Genomic DNA, 20,778 nt, shown 5'->3' with positions numbered 1-20,778 from the left:
ACTGCGCATGTACGAACACATGGCTACACTCCTCTGCTCCACGTGAAGCGGGGCTGGAGAAGATTTAGGGGCTGTTCAATAATATAACTGTATATAAATTTTAATAGCAGTTTTCAACATATTTAGGACACTATGGGTAATGTAAATGCAGCATCACAACCTCCATCAACGGCGGTACCACCGTTATTAACACCACCGCCACCTGCACCACCTAAAGAACCGGCACAAACTTCTGGGCTTTCTGGAGGTCCCCCATCAGAAATTCCCCTAACAAATTTTCCTGACAATCCTGGAACTTTTGAAGATCTCCATAAAAAATGCAAAGGTAAAAGAATTGTAAACGAAACCCGTTGGTTTTCTTGGGTTTGATTTCTATGACCGTCTCACCTTGGATATGACCCGGTGTAATTCGACCCTGTTCTTATATTAACTTGGTATTCACTCTCTAAAACATCCTTCAGTATATCATTCACGTTCTGTAAATTGATTAATATTATTGGCTTCGTGTTAAATACTAGAATTATTTTAGTATTACCTTTTGTTTTTCATGCTAACGCCTATATAATTACTGTAGTTTATTACTATATGTAAATGTAGTGTTCTGACCTATAAACTTTTTCTATAAGGTAAAATGTAAACGGGCTTCTCCAGTTCATTGTAAAAATAGCAACTTTTAGGTTACATGCTTCTTGTTAGCTCTCGATAATTTTGTGTTTCGCTCGGTGATATTACCATCGTTAATTCAAATAAATTTATTTTTTATGATATATTACTATTTAGTTGCACAATCCTGTTGTTTCTCTCCCTACCACTCACTTTATTTTCTCGACCTTCTTCAATGATCCCAAGTTTCGTATTTTTTAGTGCAAGAAAAAAAATCGATATTTTGTTATTTTAGCTTACTTTCTGTTATATAATTTATACATTAAAATGTGTAGTCTTTCAAAATACCGAAAGATTTGGGGGAGAACAAATGATTTGACACTTTAAAATATTGTAGCCTTCTGCATAATGTAATTATCATCTGTTGCTCTCTTTAAAGGTAATTTGTATATATTAGTCTCAACAAAATATATATTGCCGAAGAATTATTTCTTATGAATTCCAATTAAAAAAATAAAACGTGGGATAATTTTATTGTCAAACCGTCGTTTATGGAATAAGTACTTAATTATATATTAATGCTATATATGGTGCTTATTTATACATTACGTCTCTGGATATATTTCCTGCATTTAATATAAGTTCACCGGCTAAACATTACACTATCTTCCATTCCCAAATATTAAAGTTTAACACTTTCCGTGTAGTATAGCTGACTTTAGAATACATAATTGATTTGTTCTCTGAGAAACTTTTTTATTTCGAAGATACTCTGAATTGATTTTCCATCGGTGAATTCGAGCTCGCACATCAAGTTAATGAAATACTCCTTAGTTATGCAATATATATGTTGTTCTTACGGAAATGAGATATGTGTCAACATTTGGGTGGACTGGGTCAATCAAGAAATACTAACTCTAATGGGATGATAAACGTAGACTTGACGGTCACTAGGCCTATACCTAAACGACTTAGCTGCAATTCCTAGCACCTTATTGATATCAATCAACATCGTCTTTCGTCTTGTAACAAATTGAGCCCAGATATTCTAGACTACACAGAAAGATACATCTTGCTCTTGAACAAGATATGTGGATAAGTTCGCTCCTGAAACGTGCACCAGTATTTAGTTAAGCGTGAAAGATTTTTTTAAAACTGGAATGGAAGTTAATAACTGGTGTTTTTACAATGGGTGTCTACTTGGCACAGTGAAGGTGGAAAATGTAGACGGGGGGGGGGGGGGGGGGGAAACCGTTCTGGGTTAAAATCTTTGGACAATGTCTTAATAGTGCACTAAAACATTCTTAATTAGGAATCATAGTCTAAAGAGAGCTATAATACAATTTTAGAGGCAACGCAAAATAAATAAAACCTTTGGAAATGTGCTGTGCGTGAGAAAACCTGGCAAGCCAAGTAAGATCAGTGCCAGTGCCCCTGGACTGGCTCTTGTGCGGGTGGCACATGAGATGCACCATTTTGAGCGTGGCCGTTGCCAGTACCGCCTGACTGGCCTCCGTAATATTTTCGAGCGAGATCGTTGCCAGTGCCCCTGGACTGGCTTGTGCGGGTGGCACATAAAAGACACCATTTCGAGCGTGGCCGTTGCCAGTATCGCCTGACTGGCCTTCGTGCAGGTGACACGTAAAAGCACCTACTACACTCTCTGAGTGGTTGGCGTTAGGAAGAGCATCCAGCTGTAGAAACTCTGCCAAATTTAGATTGGAGCCTGGTGTTGCCATCCGGTTTCACCAGTCCTCAGTCAAATCGTCCAACCCATGCTAGCATGGAAAGCGGACGTTAAGCGATGATGATGATGATTTAGGGCTTACCCGTAATATAACTCTCAGATCCGTTTGTCATAATCCTCATATTTCATTCATTGTGCTAATGTCTAGCATAAATATTGAATATCATTGTGGTTTACTACTATATACTATCTAGCTATTAAAATAAAAGACAGACATAGATAAAATGAAGTTTATTGCACTAGACCAGTTCAGTCAGGACAGTACTACTTTCTGTAAGAAACAAGAGTATTTACCAATTTTTGTGGAAATCATTTGGCAACACTTGAGCAAAAGGCACAACACTGAATGTTGCGAAGTTAGTCACTAATCTCCATTAAACTGGTGCATTTTAGTTCTGTTTCTTTCTAACTCTGATTTTTTAATGTTTTTATCCTGTCACCATTTAACAAGGTAAAATTGATATACGACCACCAAGAATTATATATATGATGGCAATTAGAGTATGGGTGCAACTTTGAGATAAATATCATGGGGTGGTTTTTTGTCATTTATAAACAATGTTTAGTCTCAGTAATAATATAAGCTGTATTCAAATGTCAGTCTTTGGAAATTTGCCTCACTAAATTGAAATAAAATTAAGATTGATATTATAGAAATTAATATATGTATGTTTAGCAGCTTGCTAGGGATAAGCAGTTTTGGTTAGTAGGTGAATTCATTTAAGATAAACAGATGATGTTGATGTTACATCACATGGAAGTTTCATTGGGTTATAGTGATTAAAAAAAAAAAAAAACTCAAGCGAAAGTCAGACATGGTAAAGAATTTATGAAAAAATTTTGAATTTAAGAAGTTTCCTCTGATCAGGGAGAAAGTGTAATTTGTATGTTACTGTTTTCATTAAGAAATCAGTGCTCATTGAATTTAGCTTTATCTAAGTGAAATACCTACTATTAAAAGCTCACATCCATTTTGTTGCTGTAAGGAGAGGTGATGTTCATTTATCACTTACAAGGCATGCATGTTTGTTTCAGATACGTCTCGCTGAATAAAGTGCCAATCATAAAATGTTTTTTAACATATTTTTTGTTTTTAAGAATTACTTTTGAAAAATAAAGTACAAATTATTAAATACAATTTTTGGCAGGACCTTCCTGCACATTTATATATTTTAAAAAATTTATTTGCTTGCACACAATTTTATGTGCATAGAAGTTATTTTTGTAAGGTACTATAAATGCTTTGTTTTTGTTATGCAGTTGCAATTAATCTATGATGATGCTACAGAAATAAGTTAGATGAGCATAATATGAAGTTGGCAACCATTTCCCTTGACTATATTTGTTCTCTGTAAATAACAGATGATTATTGTAGTATTTTTTGGTACTGTAGTTGCTGGCTTGTTTTTGTGAGTTGTGTTTATAATAATGAGTTTTTGGAAAAGGATATATGTCACATTGATCAGTATTTATTGGAATGTATTTTTATGGACCTTTGAAAATGAAAGATAAATCAAGCTTCATGAAATTTGAAGTAAAAATGTGAGAGATCAAGCTAAATATCACAAGGTATTTAGTTTATGGTTTTTAGTACACTGTTGCCTTAATAATAATAATTTGTTACATTCAATTAGAAAGGGTAATTTATTTCAGGTGATGTCTTGACTAAATTACTTGTGTAATTAATGTATGTTTCCTCTCGATACTAATCCTTCAGTTGAATTAACATATTAAAATGTATTCCTTTTGGGCATTTTAAAGGTAATTGTATTAGGATTAGAATCTATAAGTTCTTGGAGAGGGGGCGATTTTTTTTTTTTATCCATCCATATGATCACTGTAAGTAATCAAGTTCGTAAAGTTTCTTTCTCATTTTAATTTGTGAAAGATCAGCCATTAGTTAACAGTTTATGACCCATTATTGTTTTCTTGCATTAGTATATGTTTGTTCATTAGTACATAAATGTGTTCTTATACTTCAGATGTATTTCCTCAAGTGTTCGAAGGTGGGAAGCTGATTATTTCCAAAGGTTTAAGCAGTCATTTTCAAATCAGCCATACTTTGTCTATGAGTACATTCCAGTCAACTGGATATCGGTTTGGAGGAACATATGTTGGTACCAAAATGTACAGTGCTCAAGAGGTAAAGAGGTTACATCTATGAAGATGCTTTCTTTTCATTGTATGTATTGTATCCTAAAGATACAGTGTAAGGAGTTACATTGATGTAATATTACTACTTTACACATCAGACTGGAGATTTTGATTCAGTTTTGTTTAAGTTGCTTTAGATGGCAATTTATCTTCTTAACATTAAACCAGCCAAATATGGGGGACCATAACACAATGCTTTTTGTTCACTGACCATGAATGGCTACATTTCCATGTTAACTTTCATAGCAGAAGACTTTTATAAATTCGTCCCTTTTGTCTTAGATTGGTTGTTTTTATGTGAATACATCTACATTTAACACCAGATGTTATGAATATAAATTTAAGGCATGAAACGTTTATATTCCTTTTGATTATGTTTGAACATACAAGTAATCTGTGCTAAGGTTTGTGTTGCTATGATTTTATAGCTAGACTTTTAATCCTCCTGATATCAAAATATATCTTCCTTGGTGGAAACAGTATGATTGCTATTCCCTCTTATCATACATTTGTTTTTCCATTGCATCTTGTTAGTGCGGGGTCAATACTCTGCATGTGTACATATGTCTATATATATAAAATGTTACCCAGACTTAAGTTTTTTTTTTCGGTGAGATGCATAAGACAAAATAGTAATTTTTTTTTTAATGGAAGCATTGTATCATTTAAAACTTATTTTCAGCCTTTATAAAAGTTAAGATGGACATTTGATTCAGTGTTCTTGTTTCCTTTTATAGGCTTACCCTGTTCTTATTGGTGATACTGATGCTTCTGGTAATATGAATGCAAACATTATACATCAATTTACTGAAAGACTTCGAGGGAAATTTGTTGCCCAAGTAAGTGTCAGTTCTCAATATTTATTGTTTTAATGAAGAGTAATAGAGGTGTGCTTTCGAGGGTTTTGTTGTGCTGAAATAAATAAATGAAATGATGCTGCTTTCTTTATTTAGATCCAGAACAGCAAGTGGCTGGCCACACAATGTGCTGTGGATTATAAAGGCAATAATTTCACTGGTTCTTGTACTCTTGGAAATATAGATATTGTTAATGAATCTGGTAAGTAACATATTTATTTTTCGTTTCTATAGATTTATGAACAATAAACAATTTTAACAAAATTATTGAAGCCAAATTTGATCATCAAGATAAGATTTTGATCTTCCGTAACTTTTCTAGTGGCTTTCTTTTCTATTGTTTTCAAATCTATCAGCTATATTATATAGAAGTAGATTGATTTAATTTTTCAAAATATTTCATTTGGAGCTTTAGTATATAAAAACTAACTCTTATCTAATAAATGAAAGCTTTTTAGATACAGTTGTCTTATAAATTATCCAAGGAAAAGAAACTAAAAGCCAAAATCTACAATACATTCAAAATCAGTTAGTCATAGCATGGAAGGTAGTGGCATCCAGTGATACTAATGCTAATTGTTGCTACCCTTTAGGATACATTTGAGTTGTCAGCTACCAATTTTTTGTGCTTTGTTTCATCAGAGTTTGTAGATTTGTACTTGATAAACGTTTTCACTTTTTCATTTGGATGTATCATGACAAGTTTCAAATTGGAATTGAGATATCTTTTGTTATAATTCCATTTCTGTACCCACAGATTAGACAAGTTTTCATTTATATTGTGTAGTTTGTGGAAATGCAATAAACTAGTAATTGTTCCAGCAAATCAGTCACTATATACAGATACAAAAAATAAGGCTGGAAGAATTTAATGTATAATCATTCACCAAAGTTTTATGCTCTACTCTTCATCATATCTTTATGTCAATAACAATCAAAGCATCAAGTGTGGAAGGCCTGTAGATAAGAGAGAAAAAAATAAGTTGTGCATGCTCCATTTGATGTGCTACTTTAACTTACACAGCAGGGCACAAATGAAATGAGAAAAAGATTATGCGTTAAAAACATTGACTGATAGTTGCTTTGCTATGAATTATATTTAATGAATGAAAGTTTTGTGTACTTGACTGTGGCAAAATAAGACCAAAGAAAACACAGGATAAAATGATGAGATCTGATTCAGAAACATTAGGCATCACAGATGATATAATCCAAGTTTGAAACAAATTGTGACAGCCATCTTGCAAAACTGTTAAATCTATTTTACCATGACAAAATGAGTGTCAAAATGGTGATGATAAATATATTATACACAGTAGTTTGAAAATTGTAGATATAGTACTTGCAAAGAGTCTTGGCAGTTTACATGGTGTAGCAAGATAGTTATTATATTAGACTATGTATAAATGAAATGTATTTTATAGCTGTTGTGTCTTTTTTTTCTACCTATCACTTTGTATACGCATTTCTAATTGTTTAAAATTGTTTTACAGGTATTGCAGTTGCTCAGTATTTACAGAAAGTTAGCTCTTCATTAATGCTTGGTGCTGAGCTATTATATCAGTATGGTAACACCGTCCCTGGGAATGAAATGGCTATACTTTCATTAGCTGGGAAATATTCAGGTAACAACAATAGTAAACTTTAACCCTTTAGCATTCAGATTCCTTTGTCAAATGTAGTGTTTATTTATTCACAATGTTTTGAATTAATCATCTACTATCTCATAGCTTTGAGATTTCAATGATGTGATTATTTTCAGAATGACATTGTAAGGTGGGTGTGAGAGGCCAGATCTGTCCTGTTTCAGTATAAAGCAAGTAGAATATTTTGGCTAGATATGTCCAGCTTAAATGCTAAAGGGTTAATATTCTCAGTATTATTTTCATTATTTACTTTGTTGTTTTTAGAATATAGCCTAATTAATTGTGTTTTGTGATGCTGGAGAAGACAATTTTTTTTCTAATATTAGTGCATGAATGCTATTTCTCTACCATCCAATTACTGTTTGTTAGATATATTCTATTTACTCATTATCACCATTTAGTTTCTCCTGCAATAATGTGTCTAGTATATTTGGTTTGGTGACCACTCAGTATTAACCAAATTGAGGAACTGGAAAATAATTGGGTGACAGAGTAATGGTAACTTCAAATTAGGTGATATTAATTTGTTAAAAAATAAGGCAAGGATTCTTTCTAGGTACAGTTTGTCTTTCATCCTATCAAATAGGTATCAGTCATTTACTGGAATTGATTCATTCAATTAACCATACCATTTTTCCTACAAATTGCTGCCATTCTGCTAATTTTGTTATTTTTTTGGCATAATTTACCTTTATCACAAGGATGCTGTATTCACCATGTAACTTAAACTATATATGTCTCGAGCGTGAAAGATATACTCTGCTTAAACAAGAACTAATTCTCTCTCTCTCTAGATAAATTGAACCGGTTAGATTTAATAAGTATAACTGTTTTGGAACACAAGATGTTGCAAAATATAGAAGATATAAGAGGTTAGACTGACTATACATATTTTCCTCTTGAAATTCTATCCAACTCATTTCTTCTCATTTTATTTCAGGAGATAAATGGCAGCTTTCTGCTAACTGTAGTCCTGCTGCTGGAGGTATTCACTTAGGCTTTCATCAGGAGGTCATGGAAAACCTTGAAATAGCTGTTGAAATGGAATCAAGTTTACAAGAAAGTGCTACAACAGTAGGATACCAATATGAAATTCCGAATGCTGGAATGACATTTAGGGGTAAGTTTGAATTTAAATTTTTTAGTCAGAAGGTTGACTTGTTCACTAAAAATTAAAAAGAGGTTGTGCGATTATTCTAATTCGTTTTTATCTAGCAATATTTCGTGTCTGCTTGAATTAGAAAAGGTTGTTTTCTCCATCACACTCTTTTGTCCTTTAGGTCATCACTCTCTTTTATCCAACCTCTTGATCACAATTGCCATAAAAGATTGGAGATGATGTAGAGAGCACTATCTAGTCTTGTAGATACAGCAACCTCTCTAATACTCCTACTATAATAAAATGCATCCTATACATGTGAATGAATAGAGACAATGTAATGTAGAGGAGACTGTTTAGTATCATAACATGCAACCGATACATTAGGAAGGGCATCCAGAAATAAAAGACATTCCAAAAACGGACTGTAGGGACAAGACATGCTGTACAGCCCATACTGGCATGGAAAGTAGACACAGAATGTTTTAGAATAGCTTTTCTGTAGCTATTCCTTACTATGATTTAATCTAACTTACTGTATTTTGTGTTTTATGTGGCCTGTTTCTGATTTAATTTACCAACAATTCATCATATTTTTGTTTGTCTTTAACTTTACATCTTCTAATGTAAATACATTTATTGCATCTACATTAACTAATATCTCTTGTAAATGGCTATTTTATCAGCTCGCCTGCTTTCAAGTAATTTCAGATTCATTTGAATCAAATCAATAATACTCATTTGACTATTCTTTTTCTAATTTCTAATGTATGTATCAACTCTAATAATGTCATTCATTTCTGTGCTCTTCAAAATTGCAAAAATTCTATTACCTTCTACTCTTGATGCCATACTCGTTTTACTATCATGACTTCATGACTAGCCTGAAATCCAATTTCCCAACACTGACAATTTCAGCTGCATCTTGGTCAATCTCTGTTGTAATTTTCTTTCACTTTTGTTTTGAATAGATATGTTAATCATATTAGCACACAATGCTGAATTAGTGTTGGTTTTATAAATGAGCTAGGTTCATTACAACATAATAAGACAAGCAGAGATGCATATGTGTTGCTAGTAATATCTCACTGTTGTACTTAGAACAGAAGACTTTGTGTAACCATTTCTAAGAATGTTTTCTTCAGTTTCTATAAAAAATACACAAGAAGTCTCCAAACCTGTAGCCTAAATTAACAATAGATCAGGACACACTGCAGACTGAGGGAGAAACCAAATTGATCTCAAATTCCACTCCACAGGTAGACAGGAAGGATAGTGGTCATTATCATCATCATCATCGTTTAACGTCCGTTTTCCATGCCAGCATGGGTTGGACGGTTCGACTGGGGTCTGGGAAGCCAGGAGGCTGCACCAAGCTCCAGTCTGATCTGACAGTGTTTCTACAGCTGGATGCCCTTCTTAACACCAACCACTCCGTGAGTGTAGTGGGTGCTTTTTATGTGCCACCGGCACAGGGGCCAGAGGTGGCTGGCAATGGCCACGATCGGTTGGTGCTTTTTACATGCCACTGACACGGAAGCCAGTCCAGGTGGCGCTGGCATTGGCCACATTCAGATGGTGCTTTTTATGTGCCACCAGCACAGGTTTCACAACTACAATTTCCATTTGATTTTCATTTTGATGTTGATGTATGGCTAGAATAACTTTGCATAATGATCTCAGAGCTCAAACAACAGACTAATTCTAGGTCTCACTTTATAACACACATCCTCCTCACATCTGCATTATGAGAAATGTGTCCTCTTCATTTTTGCAACTATAATTGGCATCAAAAGTACTTCTAATTCTGGGTCTCTTCCCTCTTGGTTATATCTTAAATGATAGCCATAGATTTACAGAAAATGTATTGATGAAATAAACTATTACTTACTAATATATTTTATACCCTTTTCTTTTCCAGGACAACTGGATACCAACTGGTGTGTAGGGGCAATGTTGGAGAAGAAACTGCTGCCATTTCCATTTACCTTTGCTTTGAGTGGATATGCTAATCACACTAAAGCACAATACCGATTTGGTGTTGGTCTTATTGTAGGTTAAAGAATTTAGGTTATTATCACCCAACAGGAACGTACAAGCAAAGATACATATATTATCAAAACCTTCATTAACTCATCTGTGCATGGTGAGCCATACTGATGTTCTAAGATGTTATCTTGAAGGATGTATGTTGATCTGGGTTTTTATTTAAGCTAACCTATGTATAGGTGTTTGAGAATATACATGCATCTCTCTGTATATTTGTATGCTTATGCATATAAAAATATTTGCATACATGTGAGTTCAAATATGATGTATATCTATAATTGTGTGTGTGTGTGTGTGTGTTTGTCTGGATATATAAATTGTATCAGGACAATTAAGTTAAATTCAAACTTATTTTGTATGAAAATGATCCCAGATCAGAGATACTAAAAAAACCTATAATAGAAAATTTAGCTGAGTCTATGATAAGTAGACAGCGAGGGGAGTAAATTTCAGAAAATATTGTCTTTTGATTTTCACCTTAGTATAGCTGAAAAATTTATCTTTATGGAACCTTAGGTTTTTAACAGATCTATAATAAAATATCGGCTTTAAAATTTTGATCATGGCCACTAATTGAAGTCATTAAGACTAAATCAGCCAACTATCTACAGCAACTTTTCTGTTTTAAGAATTTTATTAACAGCTGACTACTTTACTGTAACTGCTAATTAATATCCTAGCAGTTTTTGAAGTTGTTGACTTCAGCAAGAGTTATAAAAGTGTCTGTGACCTGATTTTGATCCCTAATTGAAGTCAATTCATTGAAGCCATTAATGCCTTTTAGAAAGGCTCAAACATTATACAATCTCATTTCCCTTCCCAGTAAGCATTGAGGTCTTATGCTTATGTAAGAGAGCAATATTGTTTCTGTTACACAACTTGAAGCAAATGTTAATACATTGTCTCCATGTATTTTTAAAGCAAATTCATTTTTAATAATTATTGTAACAAGATGGAGGGAAGGTAGGATACATTTACTTTGATTGGGTTTTGAGAACAATAGAGCTCTCAGCCAGTTAGTATTGGTGACCAGAGACAGTACATTGATTAATTTGAACCTGAAATGTTACTAAATCTGTTTGCATTCATAAGAGTTAATTTTCAAACACCTAAAATGGTTACTTAATTCAAACCCAATATTTGCTGGATGACTTTCTTTTTACCTTCATTTGTAAACTGTTGACTTAGATAAATGTAAATTTCTTTCACTCTTCATCATTTCCCACTTTTTAAAAATCAACACATGTTTTTGTTATAAGAAACTTAATTCCTCTATTTTGTGCTTTTGACACAATCCCAAAATATTGATGCCATATCTGTGTTCCTTACTACATTCATGTTATACGCATTGCTTGATCACGACATCTCAATACTAAGGGGTTTGCCCTTTGTGGAAAAATTTGAATCAATAAATATGAACATTTCTAGATATACTAAAAGGTTTGTCGATCTTTAATTAGCAGTCAATGTAAAATATTCAATGGGATATAAAAATATGGGGAGTAGGCAGCCTGCTGTTAATATTCTTCAAGCTTAGCTAGTTGTTTGACAAATGTTATGTTCTTTGGATGTCAATATATCGAAGGGTCTTAATGTACTTCAACCCATTTCATTTACTTCATATTCAATTCTGGAGTTTGAAAAGTATGTTGATTACAAAGACAGTGAGACTCAAGTTATTTAAATGAATCAATCTTCGTCTGATTTCGATATTCTTTATATCATGGTTATAGAAGTATTTATTCAAAAGTAGTAAAGTGTCAAAAGCATTTCAAATCTGTGTAAAGATAGAAATATTTCTCCCTCTCTCTCTCTGCCTTAATTTCATAATTTTTCTTACTGAATAAACTCTGTTACAAAATAAGCTTGGATTGAGTAGTAAATCCCAGTATATCCTAGTTTATTTATTTTCTCCGTTCTGCATGCCATTACCTACAAAAAGAAAATTGAATACTGGGATACTAATTTGAAACATCAAATGTTTTGAAGGGATTGTCTGTTTATAAAATGAATACTTCAGGGAATTTTGAAAAGAAAATCTATGACTATGTTTTAAGATATATAAACGACAAACATTCTTCTATTTTACAAGCTTATACTTTCATTTGTCTGATAATGCTTTGAATCAATTTTATAGACTGCTGCATCTAAAATATATTGATTTCTTATTGCTTAGCACAACATCATAAGAACGGTGACGGAGAACTACACTAGTGGTGTGCAGCTTGACGGAGAAAGCCTGTGCAATCTGAGATACACCAATGACACAACCCTCATAAGTAACAGCAAGGACGAATTGCTGCATATGATACACAAAGTGAAAGACATGAGTGCACAGAGTGACCTATTCCTGAATGTAAAGATGACAAAGATCTTGGTGGTGGATAAGTACAGGACAGACCAAGGTGACTTCACCGTAGACGGAGAGATGATTCGGGAAGTGGATGATTTTGTGTACTTGGGATCCACAATCAGCACCAGTGGAACAAGCACACCAGAGATATGGAGAAGGCTCGCGATAGCGAGGCAAGCGGTACAAGATATGGAGAACATCTGGAAGAGTCGTGGCGTGTCAATGCTGCTGAAGATAAGGCTACTTCGGGCTGTCACTTTCTCTATTGCAGCGTATGGCTGCAAGTCGTTGACAATGTTGAAGGCAGACGAGAAAAGAGTGAACGCTTTTGAAATGTGGTGTTACCGCAGAATCCTTAGTGTCATGGACGGAGAGAAGGACAAACAACTGTGTACTAGAAAAGCTCGGTTGCAAGATGACACTTCGGCGAAACATCATGAAGTGGAAGCTACGGTTCTTTGGCCACGTCATGCGCTAGGATGGACTTGAGCAAACGATCATAACTGGCAAGGTGAACGGCAGACGTAAAAGGGGCAGTCCACCCACTTCTTGGCTGAAAGACATCGCAGCCACAGGATTGTCTTTATTCTCAGCTGTCCTTGGGGTAGAAAACAGGAGAAGGTGGCAAGATATCATGATGACCACAGCATCGCATAATGTGACACCTGACGAGAGAGAAGAAGCACAACAGAGTTGACAGTTATTGGTTTCCAGGGAGCCAGTTGTTGCTTTGCTGCATTTTCAATGACATGGGAGTGTCTGTACAACTCAAGCAGAACAAACAACACATTTTGTTTGATGCACCAGCTTATCAGCAATTATCTCTTACCAATACACAAACTTTTATCCAAAATGCTTGGCATCAGAAATGTTTTGGATAAAATTTTTTTTTTTTTTACTGAATTATTCTACTTATGCATATATATATATATATATATATATAATAGGGAGACTTGGTAATGGAACCTAGCCTTAAGCATGTCCATTTACTTCATTGTACTGCTTATACATGCAGGATGTTTTATTAAATAAGCATCACCTTCATGCAAGCCGTGTCTGTTTCCAATCTTTCATGAAAACCTGACTTATTATGAGGAAATATTTCCATACTTGGAAATCAGTGAGAGTTGGTCACAGGGAGGACAACCAGCTGAAGAATCTGCCTCAACAAATTCTGTCCAACCTATGCGAGCATGTATAAGCGGACAGTAAAACAATAATATAAATGTAGTGAAAATAATAATTTCATTTATACTGATAGTCACATTACATGCATCCAGGGCATTATAAATATAGGTGATTTCATATAAAAATGTTTTATTTTTACCCAAGATAAGTATCAGAAACAGTTGAGAAACCTGAAGTAGATACTGCAACACTGAGGTAGTACTCTGTTCAATCACTTTTAACCCTTTAGCGTTCATATTAATCTGCCAAATGCAATGGTTATGCATTCACATTGTTTTGAATTAATCATGCATTATTTCATAGCTTTGGGATTTCAATGGTATGATTGTTTTTTAGAATTACACTGTAGGGTAGGTGTAAGAGGACAAATCTGGCTAGTTTGAACATAAGACAGAATATTTGGACTGGATATGGTTGGTTTAAATGCTAAAGGGTTAAATGATTATTCGAGTGACAGCTGCATCGTTTACAAGTGTTTTGTTGATTTTGTTTTTATATATATATATTTTGCCATGATTTCTTGTTCTGTAATGTCTGCCAGCTACTCTAGTCCTTCAATAAGTTCATCTCGCATTTTCACTATGTTATCTATGGGCACCTTTCCCTCTGTTAACCATGTTATCACCATTAAGATTGCCTTGTTTGGAAAATATTTCAGCTGTTTCACCTTCAGTTATGGAATGAGCAACTGGAGCATTGTTATTAATGAAAACTTCCTTGATATTCACTTCCTCTGACTTGCTGATGAATTCTAACTTGATATTTTCCTGTATGTAAGGTCTGACATCTCACTTAATTTGCAGAATTCTCTAAACTCATAGCTTGTAGTTATTGGTTAGAGGTTGTGCCAGGCATGCACAAGGGTGTCTTAAGCTATTTGATCCCATACATTGGTGACTTCCTTTATGTCATCCTTTAGAATAACTCTTTTTTTGGAAGCCTTTCACAACTGCCAGTATGCTGTTCAAGAAAATGTTTGCATTGATGTAAGGACACTTTAGTTGCATGGCTGAATTAATGATATCTACATTTTGAAGGAAAGTACATTACATAAACATTATTTTTGATTAGAAGTTCAGATGGTGGATGAACTGAATATTTGTACAGAAATAAAATCTTACTCTTGACATCCAGTTTTTGTTCCTTGCAGTGGGCATAATCCACTAGTACAAAATGTTTGTTAAAATGGTATAGTGCCTGGGTAGCTATGCACTTTTGTTAGTGTAATAATCCACTGGTAATGTATTCATATATCTAAAACTTCAAGAAAGCAGGATTTTTATTATTGCAGCAAATTTACACTTATGGTTACCTGCTGCATTAGCACATCCCAGCACAGTTAACCACAGTGAATGTTTTCCAAGAGGAAATAATACCAGAGCATTTTACACTTTTACATTTTCAGTAGTGATCTCCACAAAGCTGCTTTATAACCAATAGGTGACTTTAAGCTTTTGAAATTTATTGCTCTTTTACTCTTTAATATTTGTCACTAAACTTGTGAATATTCATAGATGCCTTCAATATATCCAATTTGTTAGATTTTTGCTTGTTTCATAATCCATTAAACAACATACTTTGAGTTGAGCTCAGAAATGGTAATGCATGCATGCTGTTGCTATGTAGATGCTGGTAAACTGGTGCCAGTTTAAATAGGCTAGGCAAGCCCACACTGGAGCAACTGAGATCCTTCCTTATAGCTGACACTTAATGCATCAGCTGTAAGTATGCATACACATAATATAGGTTTTGATCAAGACTCACTGAAGTGCTGTGACATTGAACCTGAAGCCATGTGATTGCAAAGCAAATCCAACTGCATAGTTCTAGGTTCAAACCCACTTGTAATATGCAAAGGGCCTCAAGAAATGTTATCCCCAATTTGATAGTTAACTTATAAAACAATACTGAATGCAAGATTTTCTTTCATAAGTTCCACTTGAATGCTTCTAAAACATTGCTAATGTTAGAGATGACAAGCAAATTATAAGTAAAAACATTAAATGTTTTGCTAACTGTCAACATACTCTTTGTAACTGGATATAAATTAGCACTGTTCATAACCAGTGAACAAGATTGTAAAATTTTTGTCAGAGGCTAGTTTCATATCAGAACATTTTTCATCAAAGAGAAAAACATGAAAGTTTGAAAAGCGAAATTGATAAAAATGACTTAGTTCATTTTGTAACTTATCCTTACTGAAATGTGTTGAAGTATCCTAAATATGTGGATGTGTATAACTGACAGTGCAACATGTTGCTTGCTTACATATACAATATTTGTTGCACAAGCTTTTCAGCTTAACTTGTCCACCTATTTTTGTAATGGCTTGAAATACTTAGCACTGGTCAAAGCCATTAGATTTTTTACTGTGAACCACTTGCGTTGATGGATATAAACAGCAAATAAGACAATGGCACTCAACTTCACTTAAACACTAGTTAATTTTTTTTCTACTTGTGATAGATAACTGATTAACACCATACAATTCAACACTGACAATATGCACTGCAGAATTAATTCATGTATCAAGTTCAGAAGCTGTTTGGAATCCAACAATTTCTTCATACAATATCAAATCTCAGATGTGAGAGCTGTTCACTTTTTGAAATAACCTTTTTATCCACAATTAATTTGAAAGAGTTTGTTTGTTTGTGTTTTAATAGTGATGTAATGATAATAAATTCATTCTGAATATTGTTATATAATAAACACTTGCATTTCAAGGACTCTTTTAATGACTGGACCCAGCATTGATATCAGGTCCATTTTTATCACACATTGCTTTAATCTTGGCTACAATGTTCATATCCTTTTTAAGTAATGTGTTGTAATACCAATAATCAAAAGGGATGCTGAAACATAGGGTGTGCCTATTTTCATGAACTTGCTTTACATGAGCTCCATTGGCCATGGATAGCACACATATTCCTTTCCCAAAATTTTTGATAACCTTTCCATGCAGAGGCAACTATGATATGAAATTGGGATCTCTGTTGAGTAGTTAAGACACCTTTTCATACAGCAGACTACTTTGTCACAAAAGCCTTAGAAGCAAGTTTCTGCTGTTTTACTTTATTTATACCCAAGATATTGACAAAAAACAATGTACTTCTTTTTTCAAGATATTTTTGCTAAACAACTATGTCTATATATCTCTATGTATACACAGATGTGTGTGTGTAGAAGGGAAGGAAAAACGAGATGAAGAAATATGTATTGTTCTCTGTCAAGTCATGTTGAAAAGGGTGAAAGTCAAATGACCAGAGGGGATGAGATTTCATACATACAAAAACAATGGAGGCGGTTACTGTGTGTAGATTATGTATGCATGCAAATATAAGTAGTTTTAGTTTAAATCATATACACACACGCAGTGTGTATTTGCATGCATATACATGTTTTTTAAAATTTATTTTCAGTATTAGATATTTATATATATGTGTATGCATTATGAACCCAGTGAGTGGAGAAACTAGTATATACTAATGTATTATTGCAAAAAATGTATGTGAACATACATGTACACATCTGTGTGTGTGCATGTGTATATATGTTCTACATTTCTATTTTTAGAATTGTGAAGGCGATTCGGTATATCATTGCTGTGAGTGTGTCCATATTGTGGCTATAGTTTTCACCATCCTTAGAGATTTATCTATTACAGATGCTGAATGAACCCTCCCTAATCTAGGAAAGACATTATCAAGCCTTGCCATTTGTGAAGTTTCCAGAGGAGATCCAATTCTGATGGTGGAAGATTTGATCTTGGTCATGTATTGAAGATACAGGATTCAAAACTCTGCTTGTGCCTTTTTTCCCCTCTGCCATCTTAATCCCAAAGAAATATTTGTCTGAAATATTGGATACTCCACTCCTCACAGCAATTTCACTGTACTATTTCTGTTGCTTTTTCCAAAGAATTCAGGCCTTGCTATTGCAGATCCCACCACATCTAAGATATTCTGTTTCATGCTTATATGTAACTTAATGCAAGGAAGTGTTCCCTGATGATCTGCTGTGGCCAAACATCTAAATGCACTTGAAACACTTATTGCAGGTCTCCAAACAACCATAATTGTGAACACATGTAGGAACTATATATTTAACTTGTGTAGATGAAATGCAGTTTGGTTTTGTGCAAGGGAAAAGCACCACCGATGCTATATTTCTGGTAAGGCAGCGGCAGGAGAAATACGAAGATAAACCTCTGTAATTGGCTTCTGTTAACAAGAAGAAAGCCTTTGACAGGGTCCCCCAATCCCTTATCTGGTGGTCAATGCAGAAACTAGGGATAGATGAGCAGTTGGTGAGAGCTGTACAAGGATGTCAGTAAGGTAAAGGTTGGCAACAAGTATAGGGCTTTCCTATAAGGTGTTATCCACCCCTGATTGGGACTCTTCCGTATGACATGTACGCATGCTCAGTGACTTGCTTTAACAGTTGCAATCAGCTGAATGCACATTGCCAGTGACATTTGAGATAATTACCCACACTCTGTGGTCAGGATTCTTTTTTTGGTTTGATGTCGGTATCGAAGGGATTACCAGACACCGGACAATACAGTGAGAGCAGCTTTCACTCACATCGTGGTATTCGATGCTGTGTACGTGTCTGTCGTGGTAAAATATGCCACTCCTTAACTGTTGCTTTGCTGTCATCCGTAGCACGAGGTAATTACAAAGATCTTTAGATCAGGCAATACTTCACCGAGAGGAGATATAAGCTGCTTATTCCTGTCTGAAGTATCGTCCGATGAATTTACTGTGTTGACATTCTTCATCGACATAATTTTTATTCCTTTCAGTCAAGTCTGCCTTTCTTCCAGTAACATACTCTTTTACTCTTACTTGTTTCAGTCATTTGACTGCGGCCATGCTGGAGCACCGCCTTTAGTCGAGAAAATCGACCCCAGGACTTATTCTTTGTAAGCCTAGTACTTATTCTATCGGTCTCTTTTGCCGAACCGCTAAGTTACGGGGACGTAAACACACCAGCATCGGTTGTCAAGCGATGGTTTTGGAACAAACACAGACACACAAACACACATACATATATATATATATACATATATACGACAGGCTTCTTTCAGTTTTCGTCTACCAAATCCACTCACAAAGCTTTGGTCGGCCTGAGGCTATAGTAGAAGACACTTGCCCAAGGTGCCACGCAATGGGACTGAACCCGGAACCATGCGGTTGGTAGGCAAGCTACTTACCACACAGCCACTCCTGTCCATATAATCTTAAATATTTCTTTAACTCAGGCACAGTAAGTACTTCGATAGCTGAATCATCAAGCTGCTTTATATCCATGATAAGACGTAAAACAATAACAATGGCGTGGGTAGCCTCTGGAAGTTTAATTATCTACATGGAGCGCCGCCTAGCCAAGGGAGATAACCTACTTATAGGAAAGCCCTATAGTGAAGAATTCAGGGTACAAGTAGGGGTTCACCAAGGATCAGTCATCATAGTCTTCTGGGCAATAACAGGAATTCAAGACAGGTAGCCCCTGGGAGCTACTTTATGCTGATGACCTTGTTATAGCTGAATCACTTCCAGAACTAAAGAAGTTTCAAGTATGGAAGCAAGGTTAAGAATTGAAGGGCTTTAGAGTTAAGCTAGCAAAAACCAAAGTCTTAGTAAATAGGAAAGCAGACAAATCACAAATCCTCCAGTTCCACCAAAGGGGTTAATTTGATTTTACCCAGAAATCATGTTTTCAAAATTATTTCCCCCTCCCCACCGAAATTTCCTAATTTTTAACTGTTTTTCTAATTTTGGTTGTTATCCACATGAAAAAATAGAGATTACAAATGTGGAAAATATAATTTGTTTTTGAAAGTTTAATTTTTCTGAAAGAAATACTGAATGCCCCTTCCTTTGGGGCGAAATGCAAATGTCCTATATGGAAAACATAGGAATGTGAGTAAATTGAGGAAAGAAATAAGGTGAGGGGACTGTAACTCTGTGTGTGTGTGTGTATGCGTGTGTGTCAAAAGAAGTAATTTTTGCATACCTTTCTTAATTCCAATTAATCAGTGGAAGTTGTGACTTGTTGACAGCATGCGGTCTCCGTACATTATAATCAGAAATTGAAAGAGAGGAATAAGGCCCAATTCTATGCATGTGTGAAACATGGGACAAAAGTGAAAATGACCTGAAAATTTGTATGACATGACCTCGGTTCTGGGGTTCTCAGCATCCCCTTCTCTCCCACCTTCCCCCTCTCTTTGTGCTGGCTTTTTTCTCTTTCGACTATGGAACATACACCGTATGTAGCATCAGCATCTGTCTCCTACCCGCTATTTGTCTTTCAACTTCTCCTATAGAAATTTGTTTTCTGTCTCTGTTTCTTTCTGTTGTCTCTGTCTTTTTCTTATTCTGCATTTCTCTCGGTCATTCCATAAAAATTTCTTTCTTTATGCTTTGAAGAGAGCAGAAATTGAGCGAAAAGAGGAAATGAAAAGGCAAGAGAGAGAGCAGAAAGTGAAAGATGTATCTATATGAAATGGACATGTGTGTGTGTGTGTGCATGTGTGCGAGAAAGAGAGATAGAGTGAGTGAAGGTGTGTTGTGATGATGAATGTCTTTTAAAGTACACACTCACAGAAAATGTGACGTCGTTGTTGTATAAAATATTTACAATAGTTGACTTATGGAAAAGATAATTTTAAATTTTTGTAATGCTAATATGTCAATGAAAGTAAAGTATAATTGGTACCTGAAATAGTACTGAATCTTTTGGTACCCCATATGCCCAGGTCGGTTTTGGAATGCATAAGGAACATATGCACACACACATACAAACTCTCTTTTATAGTTATAGATATAGATCTCTTCTTGAATAGTACCTATATATATATATATATATATATATATATATGTAGTTAAAATTTACAGAAAAACAAAAGACGAAGACAGGTATATAAACAACAGGTAGGTGTATTAGTTTGATGCTTGGGAAAGTGAGAAAGTCTTTTATGTTTCGAGCCTACGCTCTTCCACAAAGGAACACAAGGAAATAAACAGAGAGAATTTTTAAAAAACTGGAGTTAGAGGTCGATCGTGGCAATATAT

At 34.7% G+C, this 20,778-nt stretch overlaps 1 protein-coding gene across 1 annotated transcript; it reads left to right on the top strand.

The window, feature by feature from the left end:
• Positions 1–12,019, top strand: LOC106867879 (mitochondrial import receptor subunit TOM40 homolog). Its single transcript, XM_014912940.3, has 7 exons — positions 1–325; positions 4,333–4,493; positions 5,242–5,343; positions 5,458–5,563; positions 6,855–6,986; positions 7,948–8,127; positions 10,028–12,019. Exons 1-7 carry the CDS (start codon positions 133–135, stop codon positions 10,165–10,167), a joined length of 1,014 nt encoding a protein of 337 aa, XP_014768426.1. The 5' UTR covers positions 1–132; the 3' UTR covers positions 10,168–12,019.
• The last annotated feature ends 8,759 nt before the right edge of the window (positions 12,020–20,778 follow it).

This window comes from Octopus bimaculoides, chromosome 5 (genome assembly GCF_046866305.1).
Source record: "Octopus bimaculoides isolate indiv1 chromosome 5, ASM4686630v1, whole genome shotgun sequence".
NCBI classification, from domain to species: domain Eukaryota; kingdom Metazoa; phylum Mollusca; class Cephalopoda; order Octopoda; family Octopodidae; genus Octopus; species Octopus bimaculoides.
The sequence above is the reverse complement of the archived record's forward strand: the minus strand, read 5'-3'. Positions and strand labels throughout refer to the sequence as shown.